General features: G+C 48.3%; 1 protein-coding gene across 1 annotated transcript in view; it reads left to right on the forward strand.

The window, feature by feature from the left end:
- MYO10 (myosin X) overlaps positions 1-18,243 on the forward strand; it is a 225,666-nt gene extending 207,423 nt beyond the window's left edge. The window contains 9 exon segments of the mRNA XM_049768272.1: positions 773-930; positions 3,979-4,102; positions 5,301-5,598; positions 7,402-7,609; positions 9,898-10,034; positions 11,358-11,478; positions 12,692-13,144; positions 15,102-15,293; positions 16,755-18,243. Coding sequence (XP_049624229.1) covers positions 773-930; positions 3,979-4,102; positions 5,301-5,598; positions 7,402-7,609; positions 9,898-10,034; positions 11,358-11,478; positions 12,692-13,144; positions 15,102-15,293; positions 16,755-16,856 — 1,793 coding nt within the window. The 3' untranslated portion in view covers positions 16,857-18,243.
- Positions 18,244-19,208: the final 965 nt, after the last annotated feature.

Genomic DNA, 19,208 nt, shown 5'->3' on the forward strand with positions numbered 1-19,208 from the left:
TTCCTAGTTGTTTGCTTTGGGTTTTGCCGCTAGCTGGTGATTTTGTGCTTTTATTTATTTTTTTCTTAATCACAGTTACTGCATCCAAAAAGACTCGTGATGCCTGTTATGCCGTCACTGTCCCAGATTATAGCTTATGTCTGATCACAGTGTCTATTTGCCTGGCACAGTGGTTTCTTCTCCAGGGAGAAGCTAAGGACAGGGGGAGGAAATAAAGCAGGAAGCTCTTGTCATCTCAGTTCAGAGCCTTGAAAGGGCTTTAATGCTTTAATGTTCTCCTGTTTTTGCTTTCAGAACAGATGTTACTGTCTTAAGTAATTGTCTTTTTAGTCTATTTTGTTGTTGTTGTTTTGGGCCAGACCTGGTAGAGATCAGAGTTCCTCCTGGCTACACTCAGGAGTCACTCCTGGCAAGCTCAGGGGTCCATGCGGGATGTCAGGGATTGAACCTGGTCGACCACATGCAACGCAAGCACCATAACTGCTGTGCTATCACTCAAGCCCCATCTAAATATTTAATTATTGGTGTATTCCTTCTCCGTCCTGAATTCCTCTTGTCTTTTGAATGCCCGGATATCTAGCCCAGGATAAAACACAAACTCATCTGAAATGTCATTTCAGATTTTCAGAAATGTCATTTCATTTTACTGAAATGTCTTCAGTAAAAATGGCACACAGAGCTGTCATCCACTTCCGGTGGGTATCCGGAGTGGGCACCCTGCCCGGGTCCCAAGTTAGCACTGACCACCTGTCTCTTGCTGCTGCTTTCACAGGGTATTGGAACGTTACGGTGTATGGTCGCAAGCATTGCTATCGGCTCTATACCAAATTGCTCAATGAGGCCACCCGCTGGTCCAGTGCCATCCAAAATGTGACGGACACCAAGGCTCCGATCGACACCCCCACCCAGCAGCTGATTCAAGATATCAAGGTAAGAGGGAGTCTGGTTCCTCGTGGGGGCCCTGGTTACTCGTGGTCACTCCCTGGTTTTCCTGGGCACATCAAGACATCAGCATTAGAGGCCAGAGAGATAGCATGGAGGTAAGGCGTTTGCCTTTCATGCAGGAGGACGGTGGTTTGAATCCTGGCATCCCATATGGTCCCCTGTGCCTGCCAGGGCCAATTTCTTAGCATAGAGCCAGGAGTAACCTCTGAGCGCTGCTGGAAAAAAAAGACATCAGCATTAGTGAAACTCGGTTCTTGGTTTCCATCAGAACTCACAGTTTGGGGGGTGGTGGTAATCTTGCTCTTAGGAGGCTTATCAGTAAGATTTACATGCAATTTTCTGCTGAAAGCATTTTTGTTCCCAAAGAGTTATTAGTGGTTGGCATGAGCCAAATATGATTATGGCCTTTGCGAGAAGAAGAATAAAGGAATGACTTTTAGGGGTCTAGGGCTACACCCTGATTGTAAGTATGTAGTATTTCTCTGCTGGGAAACAGTCTACTGTGTTCAGAGGGTGCTGGGGACCATGAAAACTCCTTCTACCATGTAGTTTCCAGACCACACAATAGCTTCAGCGACCAATTGGCTCTTGGGACTCAACTTCCCTATCAGCTGCCTCCACACTCCCAGGAACTCCTAAGTCCCTGAGATAATTAACACTGATCATGTGAAGTTGTAACTTCTCATTCATGGAGTGCAGTTGTCTATAACTTCATGATGAGTGAGCAAAGCGTTCACTGACCAGCGGTCATGGCCAAGAGCACTGTAGTCTGTGTACCAAGACGTGGATTGTTCTGCTTGTTTTGTTTTTACTGCTGGTCAGTTCTCTTGATGACTGATTTCTCTTGACAATTCCAAGTGGTGGCACATCATTCCCAGGAAAGAGCTAAGACAGGAAAAACAGCAGAATGTAAGCGAGGCTGATAATTCTTGATGGGCACCATCAGAACTGGCTCTTCCGATCCAGACCCCCACCCTCACCCCCATGTGAAGGCAGGGTACAAGAGGACCCTAATATACCTCTAGCAGATTATTTTCCACCCCATTCAAGTCTGGGTATTGGAAGTTAAATTTCAGCAAGTCCCTTTTTTTTGACATGACTACGAGAACTTTCCAAGGAAACTCATGTGCTAGAAACGAAACATTTTATTTCTAGTCTTCATTTTCTTTCAAGCTTTCTTTGCCTTCATGTTTAGGTTCTCTTGAAATCAGACTTTAAAAGAGAAAATCAAATTTTCCAAGTATGAAATGATATTTCTTAAGAAATTAAATTAGACCAACTAAGTCTCTATGAAATCATTTTAAATCGTCCCGTTCTCTCAGTTACATGTTACTGAAAAAGTTTTTAGTGGAAATGAAATTACCATAAGGGAATGATTCATTCATTGCCTGTCCTTAACTTTGACTTTTCTACATACTGAATGAACCTTTCAGGAGACCAAAAGCATGATGAAATTCTGTGAGGGATTTCAAAAGGACAGAGGAAGGCAGACACAGTGTCATTAACAAGATTTGAGGATGCTCTTGCCAAGCAGAGAGAGAAATAAAGTATGGGCACCCTCCAAAAGAAAAATCTTTTTTATTTATTTATTTTTTGGTTTTTGGGCCACACCCAGCGGTGCTCAGGGGTTACTCCTGGCTGTCTGCTCAGAAATAGCTCCTGGCAGGCACGGGGGACCATATGGGACACCGGGATTCGAACCAACCATCTTTGGTCCTGGATCAGCTGCTTGCAAGGCAAACGCTGCTGTGCTATCTCTCCGGGCCAAAGAAAAATCTTTTTAATAAGTCAAGTAGAGTGCAGTTTGGTAAATGTTCAGCTAGAGAAGACTGAATTCAATTAAAGTCAATGAGATGGGGCTGGAGTAATAGTACAGTGAATAGGGCACTTGCCTACCGTGTGGCCAACCTGATTTCAGTATCGACATCCCATGGGGTCCCCAGGCATGATTCCTAAGTTCAGAGTCTGAGCACTGCCAGATATGATTCCTAAGCTCAGAGTCAGGAATAAGCCCTAAGCATAGACAGCTTTGGCCCAAAACTAAAATAATTAATTAAATAAATAAAATAAAGGGGATGAGGTTGTAGTTCAATGATGGAACATTTGCCTTGCATAGGGGAGGCCCTAGGCTTGATCCATATTACTGCCCCCACAAAATAACTACTTTTTAGTAGGTTAAATATTATAGTAGTTTTTTAATAGTTTGTTTTCAGTGGTTTTTGTAAAAATTTAGTACCGATTGTTAGTTTTAGATATGTTAACTCCATGGTGAATGTTTGTAATGGTTTTTTTAGGCTATACCTGGCGGTGCTCAGAGTTTACTCCTGGCTCTGCACTCAGAAATACTTATGGTGATGTTCTGGTGCCCATGTAGGATGTTGGGGTTTGAACCCAGGTTGGCCACGTACAAGGAAGATGCCCTCCCTGCTGTATGCGTGGGAAAATTTTAGAGAATATGGGAAAATAAATACACCAAGAAGAGAATGAGTGAAGTAGGTTAAAGGGTTTTATTAGTTATTTTGAAAAGTATCTTATGGTTTCTTCATGTTAGGTTGGGGGAAGATGATCAAACAGAAAACCAGGAAATTGTTTGATCAGTAAACCATGTTTTTAGGGGTATGTAGGGCCTGCACCCACAGTATTTAGGGGACCTTATGCGACACAAGGATCACACCAAGTCACCATACACAAGGAGGGCATGTTTCTCCAGCACCTATGCTGGAAATCATTAAAACCCAATACCTATGCTAATGGGTGGTTTCGATTTGCATGAGGGTTTTTGTTTATTTTGAGTTTCGGGCCAAATCCAGCAGCAATTGGGGAGAACCATACATTTCCAGGACTCCTACCAGGACCCTTGTTTATATCAGGGTGCAATATAACCCACTGAACAATCTCTTCGGCCCGTGCAGCTCTCAGCAAATCTCAAATGCTTGTCTCAGGGTGAATCAACTAAGGATGACCTTGTTCTACTGCAGTCCTCATTCAAAGTTTTTATACTTAGTTCCTTGCATCTCTTTCCCTCTTTTCCAGGAAAACTGCCTGAACCTGGATGTGGTGGAGCAGATCTACAAGCGGAATCCCATCCTTCGACACACCCAGCACCCCCTGCACTCACCGCTGCTCCCCCTACCTTATGGAGACATCAACCTCAACTGTGAGTCCCCCGCCCCACCCCTTACCCCCTGGTTGTAGAGGAGAGACATTCCACTTCAAGGTGATTCTGAGGTTCAGGGTCTGCTCAGGCCAGGCAAATATTATTTAGATTTTAGTTTTTGTTTTGGGACCACACCCAACGGCGCTCAGAAATCACTCCTGGCAGGCTCAGGAGACCATATGAGATGTTGAGGATCGATCCCAGGTCAGCTACATGCAAGGCAAACGTTCTGTCTACTGTACAATCACTCTGACCCCTTGTCCAGATTTGCAGACAGTCAGAACAGAAGAGGCAGTCAGTACCTAATAAGCTCTCAGCAGCCTGTGTAGACTGGACCATAGCACTAACAGTCTTGATTTCTGTCCTTTTTTTTTTTTTTTTTGGGGGGGGGGGGGAGCTCACAGGCAATGCTTAGGGGTTACTTCTGAGCATTCTTCTCTCAGGAATCACTCTTGATGGAGCTCAGGGGACCATCTGGGATGCTGGGGATCAAGCCTGGGTTGGCCATGTGCAAAGCAAGCACCCTATCTGCTGTACTATAGCTCTGTCCCCAATCTTGATTTTTTTTTTTTTTTATTGGTTTTTGGGCCACACACCCAGCAGCGCTCAGGGGTTACTCCTGGCTCTACGTTCAGAAATCACTCCTGGCAGGCTCGGGGGACCATACAGGATGCCAGGAATTGAATTGTTCTCTCCCGTGTCGGCTGCATGCAAGGCAAAAGTCTTACCTCCGTGCTATCTCTCTGGCCCCCAATCTTGATTTGTTTGTTTGTTTGTTTTGGGGCTACACCCAGTGATACTGAGGGCTAATTCCTGGTTCTGCACTCAGAAATCACTCCTGGTGGTGCTCAGGGGACCATATAGAATGCCAGGGGTCGAACCAGGTTTGGCTACATGCAAGACAAGCACTTTACCCTCTGGCACTATCACTCTGATACCAAGTCTTGATTTTTCGATCTGGAACCTTCCCTGCCATATTCCTATTAATACCTGTTCAAATCACGTCATTGCATTATGCCATTAAGCAAAACGACATACTTGCCCTCTCTGTTTGGACAGTTTGTGCCTCAGGTTCAGATGTGGAGGGATTGTGGCTGGTGGTTCCGTGTTCCCACCCATCCCCTTCCCTCTTATCTATCACTCCTTGAATTCTTGCCTGAAGCCCCCTGTGACCCCATATATCTGCTCTGCTCCCCAGTGCTCAAGGACAAAGGCTACACCACACTGCAGGATGAAGCCATCAAGATCTTCCACTCCCTGCAGCAGCTGGAGTCCATGTCCGACCCCATCCCCATCATCCAGGGCATCCTGCAGACGGGCCACGACCTGCGCCCACTGCGTGACGAGCTCTACTGCCAGCTCATCAAACAGACCAACAAAGTGCCACACCCGGGCAGTCCTGGCAACCTGTATAGCTGGCAGATCCTCACATGCCTCAGCTGTGCCTTCCTGCCTAGCCGGGGCATCCTCAAGTACCTCAAGTTCCACCTGAAGAGGTAGGAGAGGGCCCAGTGGCGGAATCAGAGATGTGGGTGGGATCTTGGTCCTTTGATCCGGGCGGTGCCGCTGGGCTGGGACCTACCTCCCCTGTCACACAGTCCCGGAGTAGGCCTGGAGAAAGCTGCAGCAGGCACTTCTCTCCCTGTTAGGTAGTACCAGGCCTCAAACCCACCCAGGGCCTCATGCTTTGAGCCTGTGCTGTAATGCTGAGTCCCACTGCAGCCTTATGTCCCCAGATTAAACAGAGCTGTTTCGGGGACCAGAGAGACTGATTCTGATTCTTCTGCTCCATGGAAAAGTAATTTTTATGTGCTAGTTTGAGGCCTGGTTTTTTTTTTTTTTTTTACTTTTTAAAATTAACTTAATTTGGAGCCAGAGTGATAACACAGCAGTAAGGCATTTGCCTTGCATGCAGCCGACCCGAATGGACCTGGGTTTGATGCCCGGCATCCCATATGGTCTTCTGAGCCTGCCAGGAGCAATATCTGAGCACAGAGTCAGGAGTAACCCCTGAGCGCTGCCAAGTGTGGCCAAAAAAACATACATAAATAAATAAATAAATAAATAAATAAATAAATAAATAAATAAAATTTAGGGGCCAGAGTGGTGGTGCAAGTGGTAGAATATCTGCCTTGCATGCACTGACCTAGGATGGACCATGGTTTGATCCCCTGGCATCCCATATGGTCCCCTAAACCAGGAGTGATTTCTGGGCACATGGCTAGGAGTAGCCCCTGAGCATCACTGGGTATGGCCCGAGGGGCCAAAAATAAATAAATAAATATAAATAAATAAAATAAATTTAATTTTTTTTAATTTTTATTGTACTTTTATTTAATTCATTTATTCATTGATTTATAAAATGGATTTAATTGATTCATTTTAAATTAACTCACCGTGAAATAGAGTTAAAAAAAAGTTCTTGACAATTGAGAGGCTGGAGCCAGAGTATAGCAGGGAAGGGCAAAGTTTGTCTTGCATGCAACTGATCTGGGTTTAATCCCTGGTATTCCAAATGGTCCCACATACCCATCAGGAGTGATTCCTGAGTGCAGAGCCAGGAGATTACCTCTGAGTACCACCAGGTGGCTCACCACTCAAAAATAAATAAATACAAATAAAAGTTTGAATGTTGCTGATAGTTAAGTTTTAGTCTAGTAATGTTCCATCTCCCATCTGTTCACCAATGCTCATTTCCTGCCACCAGTGTTTATACTTTCCCTCACCCCCACCCTGAGACCTGATTTTTCTTTCCAGGAGAAAAGTTGTGCAGAATTGTGCAGGGGGCAGAAGCACTTGACAGATACACCTAGACTTGGTGCAGAGTTTGCATATGGCCTGGAAGTTACTTTCACTCCCCCCCCCCCATGCTGGGCATAGTCACCAGCTTTGTGCTTTGGGTGGCTCCTAACAATAACCATCAGGGGACTTGTTCCCGGGGATGAAACCAGGGGCAGCTGCAAATCAGGCCAGTGCCCCTCACCCCTGTGCTTTCTCTCCAGCCCCAGAATGTTCTGGGTTTTTTTTTGGGGGGGTGGGGGGGGGTTCACATCCAGCGGCGCTCAGGAGTTCTGTGCTCAGAAATTGCTCCTGGCAGGCTCAGGGTAGCCATATGGGATGCCGGGAACTGAACCCAGATCCGTCTTGGTTGGCCGCGTGCAGGGCAAGCACTCTACTACTGTATTGTCTCCAGCTTCAGGCCTCAGAGTTTGTATTTAAATCCAACTTGTACTCAGGCCTGCCCCCTTCAGCCAGCACTGACCCCCCCCCCCCCCCCGCCACCCCTATCTGTCTCCCAGGATCCGGGACCAGTTCCCCGGCACTGAGATGGAGAAATACGCCCTGTTCATTTACGAGTCGCTCAAGAAGACCAAGTGCCGCGAGTTCGTGCCCTCCCGGGAAGAGCTAGAGGCGCTGGTCCACAGGCAGGAGATGACGTCCACAGTATACTGCCATGGTGGGGGCTCCTGCAGGATCACCATTAACTCCCACACCACGGCCGGAGAGGTGAGAGGCTGGGATAGGGGGACAGTTGATGCCAGCCATATGCATCAGAGATGAGGAGAGACGGGCAGAGCTGTGATATCAGGGCACGCTGACGCCACTCCAGAAATGGGGACACACCTTTTGCAACGGAGCACTCGCATCTCTGGGAGTGCCTCATTTGGGATCGGAAATGGAGAGAGGATGAGCACAGGCAGGGTATAACCTTCCAGCAACTCTTATCTCTACCCCCAACCCCCATTACTGCAGGGAACAGCTAACAACAGTGTTAAACATGATTTTAAAAACTGAAGAAAATTGGGATCAGAGCACAGCAGGGAGGGCATTGGCCTTGCACACAGCCGACCTGGGTTCAATATCCAGCATCCCATTTGGTCCCCTGAACATACCGCCAGGAGTAACCCAGCAGCAAAAAAGAGAGGGGGAGTAGAGCACAGCTGGAAGGGTACTTGCCTTTCACTGAGCTAACTCAGGTTTGCTCTTTAGCATCCTGAATGGGCTCCTGAGCTGTGCCAGAAGTGATCCCTGAGCACAGAACCAGGAGTAAGTCCTGGTCACTTCTAGGTATGGCTCCAAAACAAACTAGCAAGTGTTTGGATGTTGGTAGCTAATTTACGAGTCTTAGATATTTATGAAATTTCTATTGAGGTGCTAAGTTTTTGTTTTTGTTTGTTTGGGGGTATTATCTTTGGAGGGGGTCACACCCAGCGGCGTTCTGGGGTTACTCTCAGCTTTAAACTCAGAAATCACTCTTGGCTGGCTCGGAACCATATGAGATGCCAAGGATTGAACCTAAATCGATCGCATGCAAGGCAAATGCCCTGCCTGCTGTGCTATTGCTTCACCCCCAAAGGTGTAAGTTTTTAAAAAATGAATAAATAGAGGAAAATGGTGCCAGAATGATAATACAATGAGTTGGGCATTTGCAAGTGTGGACAAACAGAAAAGGGGGGGGGGGGGGGCAAAACAATTTAATGGACTAAAATCAAATGTGTTCAAAGTTCAAAGGTCTGGGCTCAGCTTTAGAGGATTTGTCTTGTATGAGAGACCCAAGCCTCAGGCCCTGATCCCATAACAATTACCCATGAATCAAAGAGGAGGAACAACAAGCTGAACTAGCACTGAAATGCCAAGTCATAATCCAGCATGTGGTCCTGCCAGACCCTATGACACACCTCCTCCTCTCCCTCTCACACCCTGTTTGTGTCAGCCACATGCCTCTGTAGCTGGACATGCAGAAGGCATGCTATTTCTCTTTGAAACTTAAGCTCAGGTGGGGGCTGTGGTTTCAGAAAGTTCCATCCCAGGCACCCAGCACTTTCACTGTAGCCTGCTGGCCCTTTTACCCTCTCACCAGGGCAGCAAACTTCAAAACAAGTCAAGAAACCACTAGCTGGGTAAAAGTTACACAGCAAAACGCCAGAGAAGCATCAAAGGCCTCAGTGGAAGTTTAGTTGTTGCTTAAAAAAAAAAGTGGATTCAGGGCCCGGAGAGAGCATGGAGGTAGGATGTTTGCCTTGCATGCAGAAGGACGATGGTCCAAATCTTGGTATCCCATATGAACCCCTGAGCGCTCTCAGGTGTGACCCAACCCCTCCCCCAAAAAAAGTAGATTCAGTCCCAAGAACATGAGGTCTTGGACCAGAATGATAACACAGCGTAGAGCATTTGTCTTGCACGTGGCCAACCCAGGATGGACCCAGGTTCAATACCTGCCATCCCATATGGTTCCCCCAAGACTGCCAGGAGTGATTTCTAAGCGCAGAGCCAGGAGTAGCACCACCACCAGATGTGGCCCAAAAATAAACAAAAAAGAATCAAGCAAACAAACAAACAAAAAAAAAAAAAACGAACAAAACCTAGGGTCTCTTGGCTCTCATGTGCTTGGGTCCCAGAATTGCCAGGAGGACCCTGTGATCTTTATTTTGGGGGTTTTATTTGAGTTTTTGTATTTGTCTCTTTGAGGCCACATCCAGCAGTGCTCAGGAGTTGCTCTTAGCTCCACACTCAGGAATCCTCCTAGCAGTGCTTGATGGACCATATGGGATGCTGGTGATCAATTCTGGGTTGGCTGTGTGCAAGGCCAGCGCTCTTCTCGCTGTGCTGTCACTCTGGTCCCAACCCTGTGTTCTTCCAGCAAGGAGGGCTGAGACCTGGTTTCCCAAGATCTAGGGCAACATCTGTGCCTCTGAGATGCAGGACAGCCCAGACCCAGGGTGCTGGGGGAGGCTGGTAAAAGCAAGTTCTGGACCTGCTGGCCACAGGCGCTGATGCATGTTGCGTGTTTGCAGGTGGTGGAGAAGCTGATCCGAGGCCTGGCTATGGAGGACAGCAGGAACATGTTCGCCTTGTTTGAACACAACGGCCATGTGGACAAAGCCATCGAGAGCCGCACCATCGTGGCCGATGTCTTGGCCAAGTTTGAAAAGTATGTCCCTGGGACCAGAGCAATAGCACAGCACGGAAGCTGTTTGCCTTGTACACAATCAAGCTGGGTTTGATCTCATGTGGTCCCGAGCCTGCCAGGAATGATTCCTGAGCACAGAGCCAGGAGTTACCCCTGAGCACCGCCAGTGTGGCCCCAAAATAAGAAAACATAAAAGGCTATTTCTTATAAACTTTGCCCTATACTATTGATGTCCTTTTTAAAAAAATAGTATTTTTTAAAATAGTAGAGAGATAATAATGTGGGGAAGGCACTTGCTTTGCATGCAGCCAGCCCAGGTTTGATCCTCGGTATCCCATAGGGTCTCCCCCAACCACTATCAGGAGTGATTCCTGAGTACAGAGTCTATAGTCAGCCCTGAGCACTGCCAGGTATGTCATAAATTAAATATATAAAAATATATATACACACATACACACACACACTCACACACACACACATATTACACACACACAAACATTATTGTGGTTGAATCCAGGGTAGAAAAACAGGATGAAGAACTAGCTTTTTCTTTCTTTCTTTCTTTCTTTCTTTCTTTCTTTCTTTCTTTCTTTCTTTCTTTCTTTCTTTCTTTCTTTCTTTCTTTCTTTCTTTCTTTCTTTCTTTCTTCCTTCCTTCCTTCTTCTTCCTCTTCCTTCCTTCCTTCCTTCCTTCCTTCCTTCCTTCCTTCCTTCCTTCCTTCCTTCCTTCCTTCCTTCCTTCCTTCCTTCCTTCCTTCCTTCCTTCCTTCCTTCCTTCCTTCCTTCCTTCCTTCCTTCCTTCCTTCCTTCCTTCCGATTCAGTATAATGCTTGGCTAGCAGCAGTTAAACTGGAAGATTCAGAAAGGGCTTGTTAGTGCAATTGAAAGGAAGGTTTTCTTTCCTTTTCTTTCCTCAAGAACGGGAGAGATAGGACAGTGTTAGAACTCTGGCCTTGCATGTGACTGGCCCAAGTTCAATCCCCAGCACCAAATATGGTGTTCCTGGGCCTCTCCAGGAATGATTCCTAAGCAAAGAGCCAAGAGCACAGCCAGGTGTGGCCCAAAATCCAAAAAAATTAACGTGAGTCTCCAATGAAAACCTGCTTCTCACCTCTGGTTAAACTAATGAGCAGCTAAGTGAGTTAAACTAGCTGAACTATTCAGCCTCATTCTTGTTCAGTTTTCTTTCCATCTGCCCTCGATCCACCTATTCTGTGGCCTGAACCTGAACAAAACACCAGTCTCATCCTTAGAATCTTGCAGGGATAAGCTTTCCAGGGCTGCCTGCTGGCTCCACTGGTGTTTCACTGGTTTCTGAGTCTGTCCTGTCCTATTCTGTCTGTAGGCTGGCGGCCACATCCGAGGGGGGAGAACTGCCCTGGAAATTCTACTTCAAACTTTACTGCTTCCTCGACACTGACCATGTGCCAAAAGACAGCGTGGAATTTGCTTTCATGTTTGAGCAGGTAAAGCAGCACATCCTGGGGGCCAAAGGGATAATACAGTAGGTAATGTGCTTGACTTGCATGTGGCTGACCTGGGTTTGATCCCCAGCTTTCTATATGGTGCACTGCCAGGAGTGATTCTTGAGTACAGAGTCAGAGTAAGCCCTGAGCCCTGCCGGGTATGACCCCAAAAAATTTTTTTAAAAATCAAAATCCCTTTAGATTCCTGGTAAATTAAATGCTCAGACTTAGAAACCAGGCAGGGGCCATTTTTCCTTGGCATCCCCAAAACTGTGACTATTCTTTTATTGGTGGAAGGAAATTTCTGTATGCTTTATTTGAACTCCTTTCGGGGCCAATGACCAAGCTCATTACAAGCTCATTACAGGCAAGGTGGAAACCAGAGTGATAGATAGCTCAGCAGGTAAGGTGCTTGCCCTGTTTGCGGCCAAGCTAGTTCAGTTCTCTAGCACCTCGAGTGTTCTTCTGAGCACTATTAGGAGTGATTCCTAAGTGCTGAGCCAGGAATAACTCCTCAGTTCTACAGGTGGAACTCAAAAATTTAAAATTCAGAAAAAGGGACCAGAGCAATAGCACAACAGGTAGAGCATTTGCCTTTTACACCGCCAACCCAGGCTCAATCCCTTGGTATCTCAACGTCCCCCAAGCCTGCAGGAGTGATTTCTGTGCACAGAATCAGAAGTAATTGTAACAGAAGCCTCATACCCCAATCCCAGGGCAATGGAGGGATGCCAGTCTGGAAGCAAACGCCGACACAGGAAGTTATCCACACACAGTTAAGGGGATAAATAAAACAGGGTCAGGAACTTCCACATTCAAGCCTAAGAAGCACATAACTCAGTGGTAGAAAGCCAAAACTGCAAAAATTCCTGAGACCCGGGCTCTTTGTTAGGAAACAGAAGGCCACACCCTCAGGTGAAGAACAGGTGGTCTAAGGGATGCTTTCATCCAAAGGTGCTACCAGCCAATGAGTAAAAGACATATCCTAAATAGAACAGAACTCAGTTAACTAAACAAGTAACCCCTGAGCACTGCCAGATGTGGTCTAAAAACAAATAGTGGATGTGGTAGCTCAGAGGGGATGTCGCGTATCTATGCACTGTGCTCAGGGTCATTGCAGCAAAGGGGTTTAGTTTGAGGACACCATATCTAGACAGTGGTCCCAGAGCACCAGGCAGGGCGGTAGTGCAGATGAGCTGTGCTCTCCTTGCAGGCCCACGAGGCAGTGATCCAGGGCCACTATCCAGCCCCCGAAGAGAACCTCCAAGTCCTGGCTGCCCTCCGGCTGCAATACCTGCTAGGGGACCATTCCCCGCACACCACCGTGCCACCGCTGGAGGAGGTCTACGCGGTGCACAGGCTCAAGGCCCGCATCAGCCAGTCCACCAGGCCCTTCGCGCCCTGCGAGCGGCTGGAGAAGCGCAGGACCAGCTTCCTGGAGGGCACCCTGAGGCGAAGCTTCCGGCCTGTGCCGGCCCTGCGACCCAAGGCTGAGGAAGAGCAGATGCTGGACATGTGGGTTAAGGAAGAGGTGACCTCCGTACGCGCCAGTGTTTTGGACAAGTGGAAGAAATTCCAGGGCATGAAGCAGGAGCAGGCCATGGCCAAGTACATGGCCCTGATCAAGGAGTGGCCAGGCTATGGGTCGACGCTATTTGATGTGGAGGTGAGTACTGGCCTGGAAAGGCTGCAGGGTCCGAGCGTGGGAGAGACAGAGGTCATGGAGGATAAGAGACTGGGCCCTTCGATCCTCTTTGATGCCATTTCCCAGTTGGGCCACTCATGCTGAACCACACACCCATTGCCTTTCCCAGACTTGTTGCCACACACTCAGCGACCTTGTAATATTTGGAGTGAGGAGCCAGGAAGGTAGTACAGAAGGGGGTTTTAGGCCAGCCCCAGTGGGTCCGAGCCAGGAGTGAGCCTGAACCATGCCCACCCTAAGTCCAAAAAAATGTATTTGCAGGAAAAGGAAAAATTTGAGATTACCAAATTCATAGTTAAGTTCAACTTCTACTCTTATGGAAACTGCTGATCTCATTATCATCAAATCATAAATCTGCATTCCAAAAGATTTTTAGGTAGGAGCCAAAGTGATCACACAGTGGGTAGAGCATATGCCTTACACATGGCTGACCACATACATCCTAAGCATCATTAGCATCCCATATGGTCCCTGAACCTGCCAGGAGTAATTACTGAGTGCAGAGCCAGGAGTAACCTTTTGGCACAAACGCCAAAAACGTGCATGTTTTTAGGTGGTGGTATTTTTAGTTGATGGATGGTTTTTTTTTGTTATTTTGTTGGGTTTTTTTTCTTTTTGGCTATTTCTGGGTTTTTTGTTTTTTTTTTTTTGTTTTTTTTTTTGGTTTTTGGGCCACACCCAGTAACGCTCAGGGTTTACTCCTGGCTATGTGCTCAGAAGTTGCTCCTGGCTTGGGGGACCATATGGGACACCTGGGGATCGAACCGCGGTCCATCCAAGGCTAGCGCAAGCGAGGCAGGCACCTTACCTTTAGCACCACCACCCGGCCCCCTATTTCTGGGTTTGACATTATTTTTGTCAATAACTTTTAGGGGGCCACACCCGGTGACACTCAGTGGTTACTCTGGCTCTGCATTCAGAAATTGCTCCTGGCTTGGGGGGACCATATGAGATGCCGGGAATCGAGCCCAGGTCCATCCTGGGTCAGCCGTATGCAAGGCAAACGCCTTGCCACTGTGCTATTGCTCTGGCCCCATCAATTTTTTAAAAGGAAGAAATTTGAGACTGGAGCTCAAACAGTAGAGCACTTGCCTTGCATAGGTGACACTCTTGAGTTTGATTCCCCAACATATCACACACTCACTCACATACACATCAGCCAGTTAGCATCAGCTAGTACTTGTTTTGTTTTTTTTTTCTTTCCAGTGTCCCTCACAAAAGGGTGGGAGGAGTTAGAACATAGACCTAAGGGAACCTGGAAGGTTCAGGGATTCCTGTGATGGATCCCAGCATGGTTAATGGAGGATGGTGAGACAGAGCAATAGGCTAGTTAGTAGGAGCTGGAGCAGTAGCACACAGGTAAGGCATTTGCACACAGCCAACATGGGATGAACCCCAGTTCAAATCCCTGCATCTCATATGGTCCCTTGAGCCAGGAGTGATTTCTGAGTGCAGAGCCAGGAGTAACTTCCAAGCGCTTCCAGGTATAACCCAGAAAAACAAAAGGAAACAAAAAGAGGTTAGTTGGGGTTCACACTGTAGGCTCTCCCAAATCTATGATGCTCACAGACCGATCAGAAATCTACCATCATGGGACCGGAGAGATAGCACAGCGGTGTTTGCCTTGCAAGCAGCCGATCCAGGACCAGAGGTGGTTGGTTCGAATCCCGGTGTCCCATATGGTCCCCCGTGCCTGCCAGGAGCTATTTCTGAGCAGACAGCCAGGCGTAACCCCTGAGCACCGCCGGGTGTGCCCCCCCCCCAAAAAAAAAGAAATCTACCATCACACTAGGGCCCAGGACTCCCAGGTGCATTCAGCCCTTAGAGCTGAGTTTGGGCCAAAGGGAGGGCTGTGCCCTGGACCCCACATTCCCAGCTGCTTGTCGAGCTCATTCTGGCTGCCTCTTGTCTTCACCAGTGCAAGGAAGGCGGCTTCCCGCAAGAGCTGTGGCTGGGTGTCAGCGCAGACGCCGTCTCTGTGTATAAGCGTGGGGAAGCCAGGCCTCTGGAGGTGTTCCAGTACGAGCACATCCTCTCCTTCGGGGCGCCCCTAGCAAACACATACAAGATCGTCGTGGACGAGAGGGAGCTGCTCTTTGAGACCAGTGAGGTAAGAGGCAAAACAAAAGTGGCTTTTCATGTTTATCTCTGACTGTGCCGGTTTGTGGCCTTGGATGATTCTCTCTGCGATTTGGAAACACCTCATGTGGTGGTCTCACCTCACAGCTGCAGGCCAGACCCCAAAAACTCCAGATTTCTTCCATGCTACAGAGGATTTAGTGTCCTGGTATCAGCAGATCTTGCCCGTGGAACTGAAGAAGAGACAGGGAAATGACAGAGCTGTCCATGAGCAAAAAGAAAAATGTCCTTGATAATGTGTCAGTGAAAGCCTGGAGCACTTAGCCAATGATTATAGCAGCAAGCATCGCCCAGTTGGGGTACTCGGTTCTAGCAGCTGTGCCCAGCAGGACTGGGGTTTGGGGATATTCTGTGACCATCCTGGCCTAGCTAACTGACTACAGAACTCCCCAGAAGAGGGCTCCAGATATATATAGATTGTGTCATCTGCTGCAAAGCTTAAAAAGTGCAGCTGTGATGGTGGAACCAGAGGGATAGCACAGCAGGGAGGGCATTTTGCCTTGCATGCATCCGACCTGGGTTCAATCTCTGACTCCCATAGGCTCCCCCTAGCACCACCAGGAGAGATTTCTGAGCGCAGAGCCAGGAGTAAGCCCTGAGCACCATTGGGTGTGGCCCCAAAACAAATAAAAATGCAGCATTAATAATGGTGGGTGATGGTGAGGATGATAGTGGGAATAATGGAGCTGATGCTTTGGGAAGCAGAATGGGACTGCACAGAGTAGTGGGGGGGGTGGCACGATGCCCATTGGACTGTTGGATAAATGGGAAGAAAAGATGAGGTGATCGCTGACTAGTACTGACAGACTAATAATGTGGTCCCCGAGGGAGACTGGGCTGGTTGATGGGAAGTGGACTGAGATGTTGGCTTTGACCTGACCTGAGACTCCCACACCACCAACCAACACAGACTTAGCGCTCCATGGGGGGTGGCCTTGGGCCAGGCCTTAGATTCTGCAAACACTGTGGTTGTAAGAAAAGGGATCAGCAGAGAAACAGGAACTTTTGGGGATGCCCCTAGAGGTGCAGGGCAGGTCTCCAGAAGGGCCCTGTTAGAGTGGGTTGCAGCCAATGCATTGTGGGAGGATGCCATGGGCGAAGTGCATGACTTGTGGGACAAAAAACTATGCAGGTATGGTAGGCTGGGGGCACACATTCAAGACACAGCCCCACCACCATCACCAAGTCCTGTTTGAACCTCCTCTTCCTTCAGGAGTTGGCTAAACCCACAGGGCTCATCTAGAAAGCTTGGGATTTTCTGAGCTGAGACCTGAAAGCCCTTAGAGTGCCACCCCTGGTGGGTTTGTGCAAATTCTGTCTTTGGCCCAACAGAACCATTGAAGGCATTGGGTTGGTGCAGCCTGTCTTAGGAGCCAACCACTGGACCCTCTCCCCACATTCCCCTTGACTCTTCGTGTCACTTGTCCTGCAGGTGGTGGATGTGGCCAAGCTCATGAAGGCCTACATCAGCATGATCGTGAAGAAGCGCTACAGCACCTCACGCTCTGTCAGCAGCCAGGGCAGCTCCAGGTGAAGGGAGCCCCGCTCGCCACTTCTGCAGGGTCCGAAACCTCGGGGGACAAGCCAGGCCGTGGCCAGAGCACCACTGCCAGGCCCTTCTGGAATCCCCTCACCAAGGACAGAGGCTTCGCAGGCCCTCCCCTTGGTCACCTGGACCGAGTGATCTCCTACTAAGCTGGCAACTGAGCTCGACTTGGAAAGCTTTATTACCCTCCCCTGCCCCCTGCCTTAAGGAAAGCAAGCAGTGCCACCACTGCCACCAAAGCTGCCATTCTGTGCCTTACCTTACCTCCTGGGCCCGCGCATCGACCTTAATAACTGTGCTACTGAAAGCAAGAGGTTCTCCCCTGCTTCTGGGGGAGGGTGGGGGTGGAGGGGTGTGTGTCTGTCTGTCCGAGATGCACTAACCCTCTTTCCTGATTGCCCGATGATAACAATGATGATGGTTATGTTGTCTCGGGAGAGTGAGGGAGAGGGGAGAGGACAGAGGGAGCCCCACGGGTGGAAGTGGGGGCAGGTTATTTGAGCTGGGGAGCTGCTGGCAGCCTTCCTGCAGACACGTTTTCACTTTCTTCTTATCTTTTTGCCTCTCGGAAGTCTCTGGGCTTGGCCTGGGCACCTCACGCTAATGAAGACTTGGCGTCCTGAGCATCGTCCTGGAAGGGAATCAAGAATGTACAGTGGGGTCCCCCAAGGTTTATCTCTGAAGCGTTTGAGCACCCTGGCAGGGTGTCATTTAAGCATGAGGCTTCTATTCCTTTCCAAGGTGGTTTCAGTAAAACAGGCCTGAAGCCCGTCTCCTTCCGGGCATCAGCAATTCTGCAGAAACCCCTCTCATCCTATTTTCCACGTAGCCAAGTCTGCACTCTGTGTCTCTGCTGTATTCGAGACAGACCGGCAGGCAGCCTGTATTTATAAGTGGTTCTTGAGCAGCTGGTTTCAGGGCCGTGTGGAGATACTCCTGACAGTCATTGCTTGCTCAGAGATCTAAGTTTTAAAGAAAAAAAAAGTGTCTTTAGAGGTTCCAAGGGACCGTGTCGGGTAACTGGCAATAAAATCCCACTTGAAGGTAAATTAAGAGACTTCTGATGTCGTGCACAGAGAACCTTTCAGGAACCCCGGTATTAAATGCTGAGACACGGGATATCTCTGATCCTGACTTTCGAAGAGTAGCCCGTCCGCACAAGGCACCTGTAAATAAATCTGCGTTTATGGCCAGAGATCCAAAGCATCTGGTCATGGACTTTTTATTTTTATATGGAAAAGTTGTAAAGACTTCGGGCCGCTCTGTCCATTCACAGAGCAGAGAGAAATTTGAAAGTTGCCTTATTCCAAGTTCAACAGCCATACACATTGTTTGTGGGCTCAAATCAAGCCTGGCAATAAAAGATATTAGCAAACATGTGTGTGCTTCCTTTCTCGCAGCTCTGGAGACCCTAAGAGATTTATTTGGAAACTAAAAAAGGGGGGGGGCGGAGAGATAACATGGAGGTAAGGCATTTGCCTTGCATGCAGAAGGACAGTGGTTCGAATTCTGGCATCCCATTTTGTCCCCTGTGCCTGTCAGGAGCGATTTCTGAGCATAGAACCAGGAATAACCCCTGAGCGCTGCCAGGTGTGACCCCCCCCAAAAAAAAAAAGATTTGGGGCCTGTTTGTGTTGAAATTTTGGGGTCATTGCCTTTGTGTTTCTGAGTTCTCTGTCCTCAGTGGACCTTTACCTCTGCTTTCTCCAAAACAAAGTGACTTAGGGAGTCAAGAGGTAGAAGAAAAAGATTCTATAAAACTAGACAGAACTGGGCCCAGAGAGATAGCACAGCAGCGTTTGCCTTGCAAGCAGCCGATCCCGGACCAAAGGTGGTTGGTTCGAATCCCGGTGTCCCATATGGTCCCTCGTGCCTGCCAGGAGCTATTTCTGAGCAGACAGCCAGGAGTGACCCCTGAACACTGCCGGGTGTGACCCAAAAAAACAAAACTAGATAGGACCTCTCAGGCGTTCATGCCATCTGTGGCCATTGAGGGCCTGTTCTCAGCGAGAGCTTCTGTGAATCCTAGAATGAGGCCGTTTAGTCCTGTCACAGGGGACGGCCAGGCAGCACTTACTCACTCCTAGCGACTCAGGACAACCCAAAGCTGGTTTCAATCGTGGGACTTGAGCATGCTCCAGCCAGGGGCTCCCTGAATAGGGAGGCGGGGGGTGGGGGGGGCGGAGAATAGCAGGCATAATGGTCATTACAGATAGTAGGAAGGTTATTATTTTAAAATAATGTTTGATTGTGTTTTGTGATGCTGGAGGTCGGACCAGAGCTCAGGCCTCTAATTAAAGAGTTCACTTGGTCATTGAGTATGTCTCTGACCCCCATGAT

Source organism: Suncus etruscus, chromosome 2, assembly GCF_024139225.1.
Source record: "Suncus etruscus isolate mSunEtr1 chromosome 2, mSunEtr1.pri.cur, whole genome shotgun sequence".
Classification (NCBI taxonomy): Eukaryota; Metazoa; Chordata; class Mammalia; order Eulipotyphla; family Soricidae; genus Suncus; species Suncus etruscus.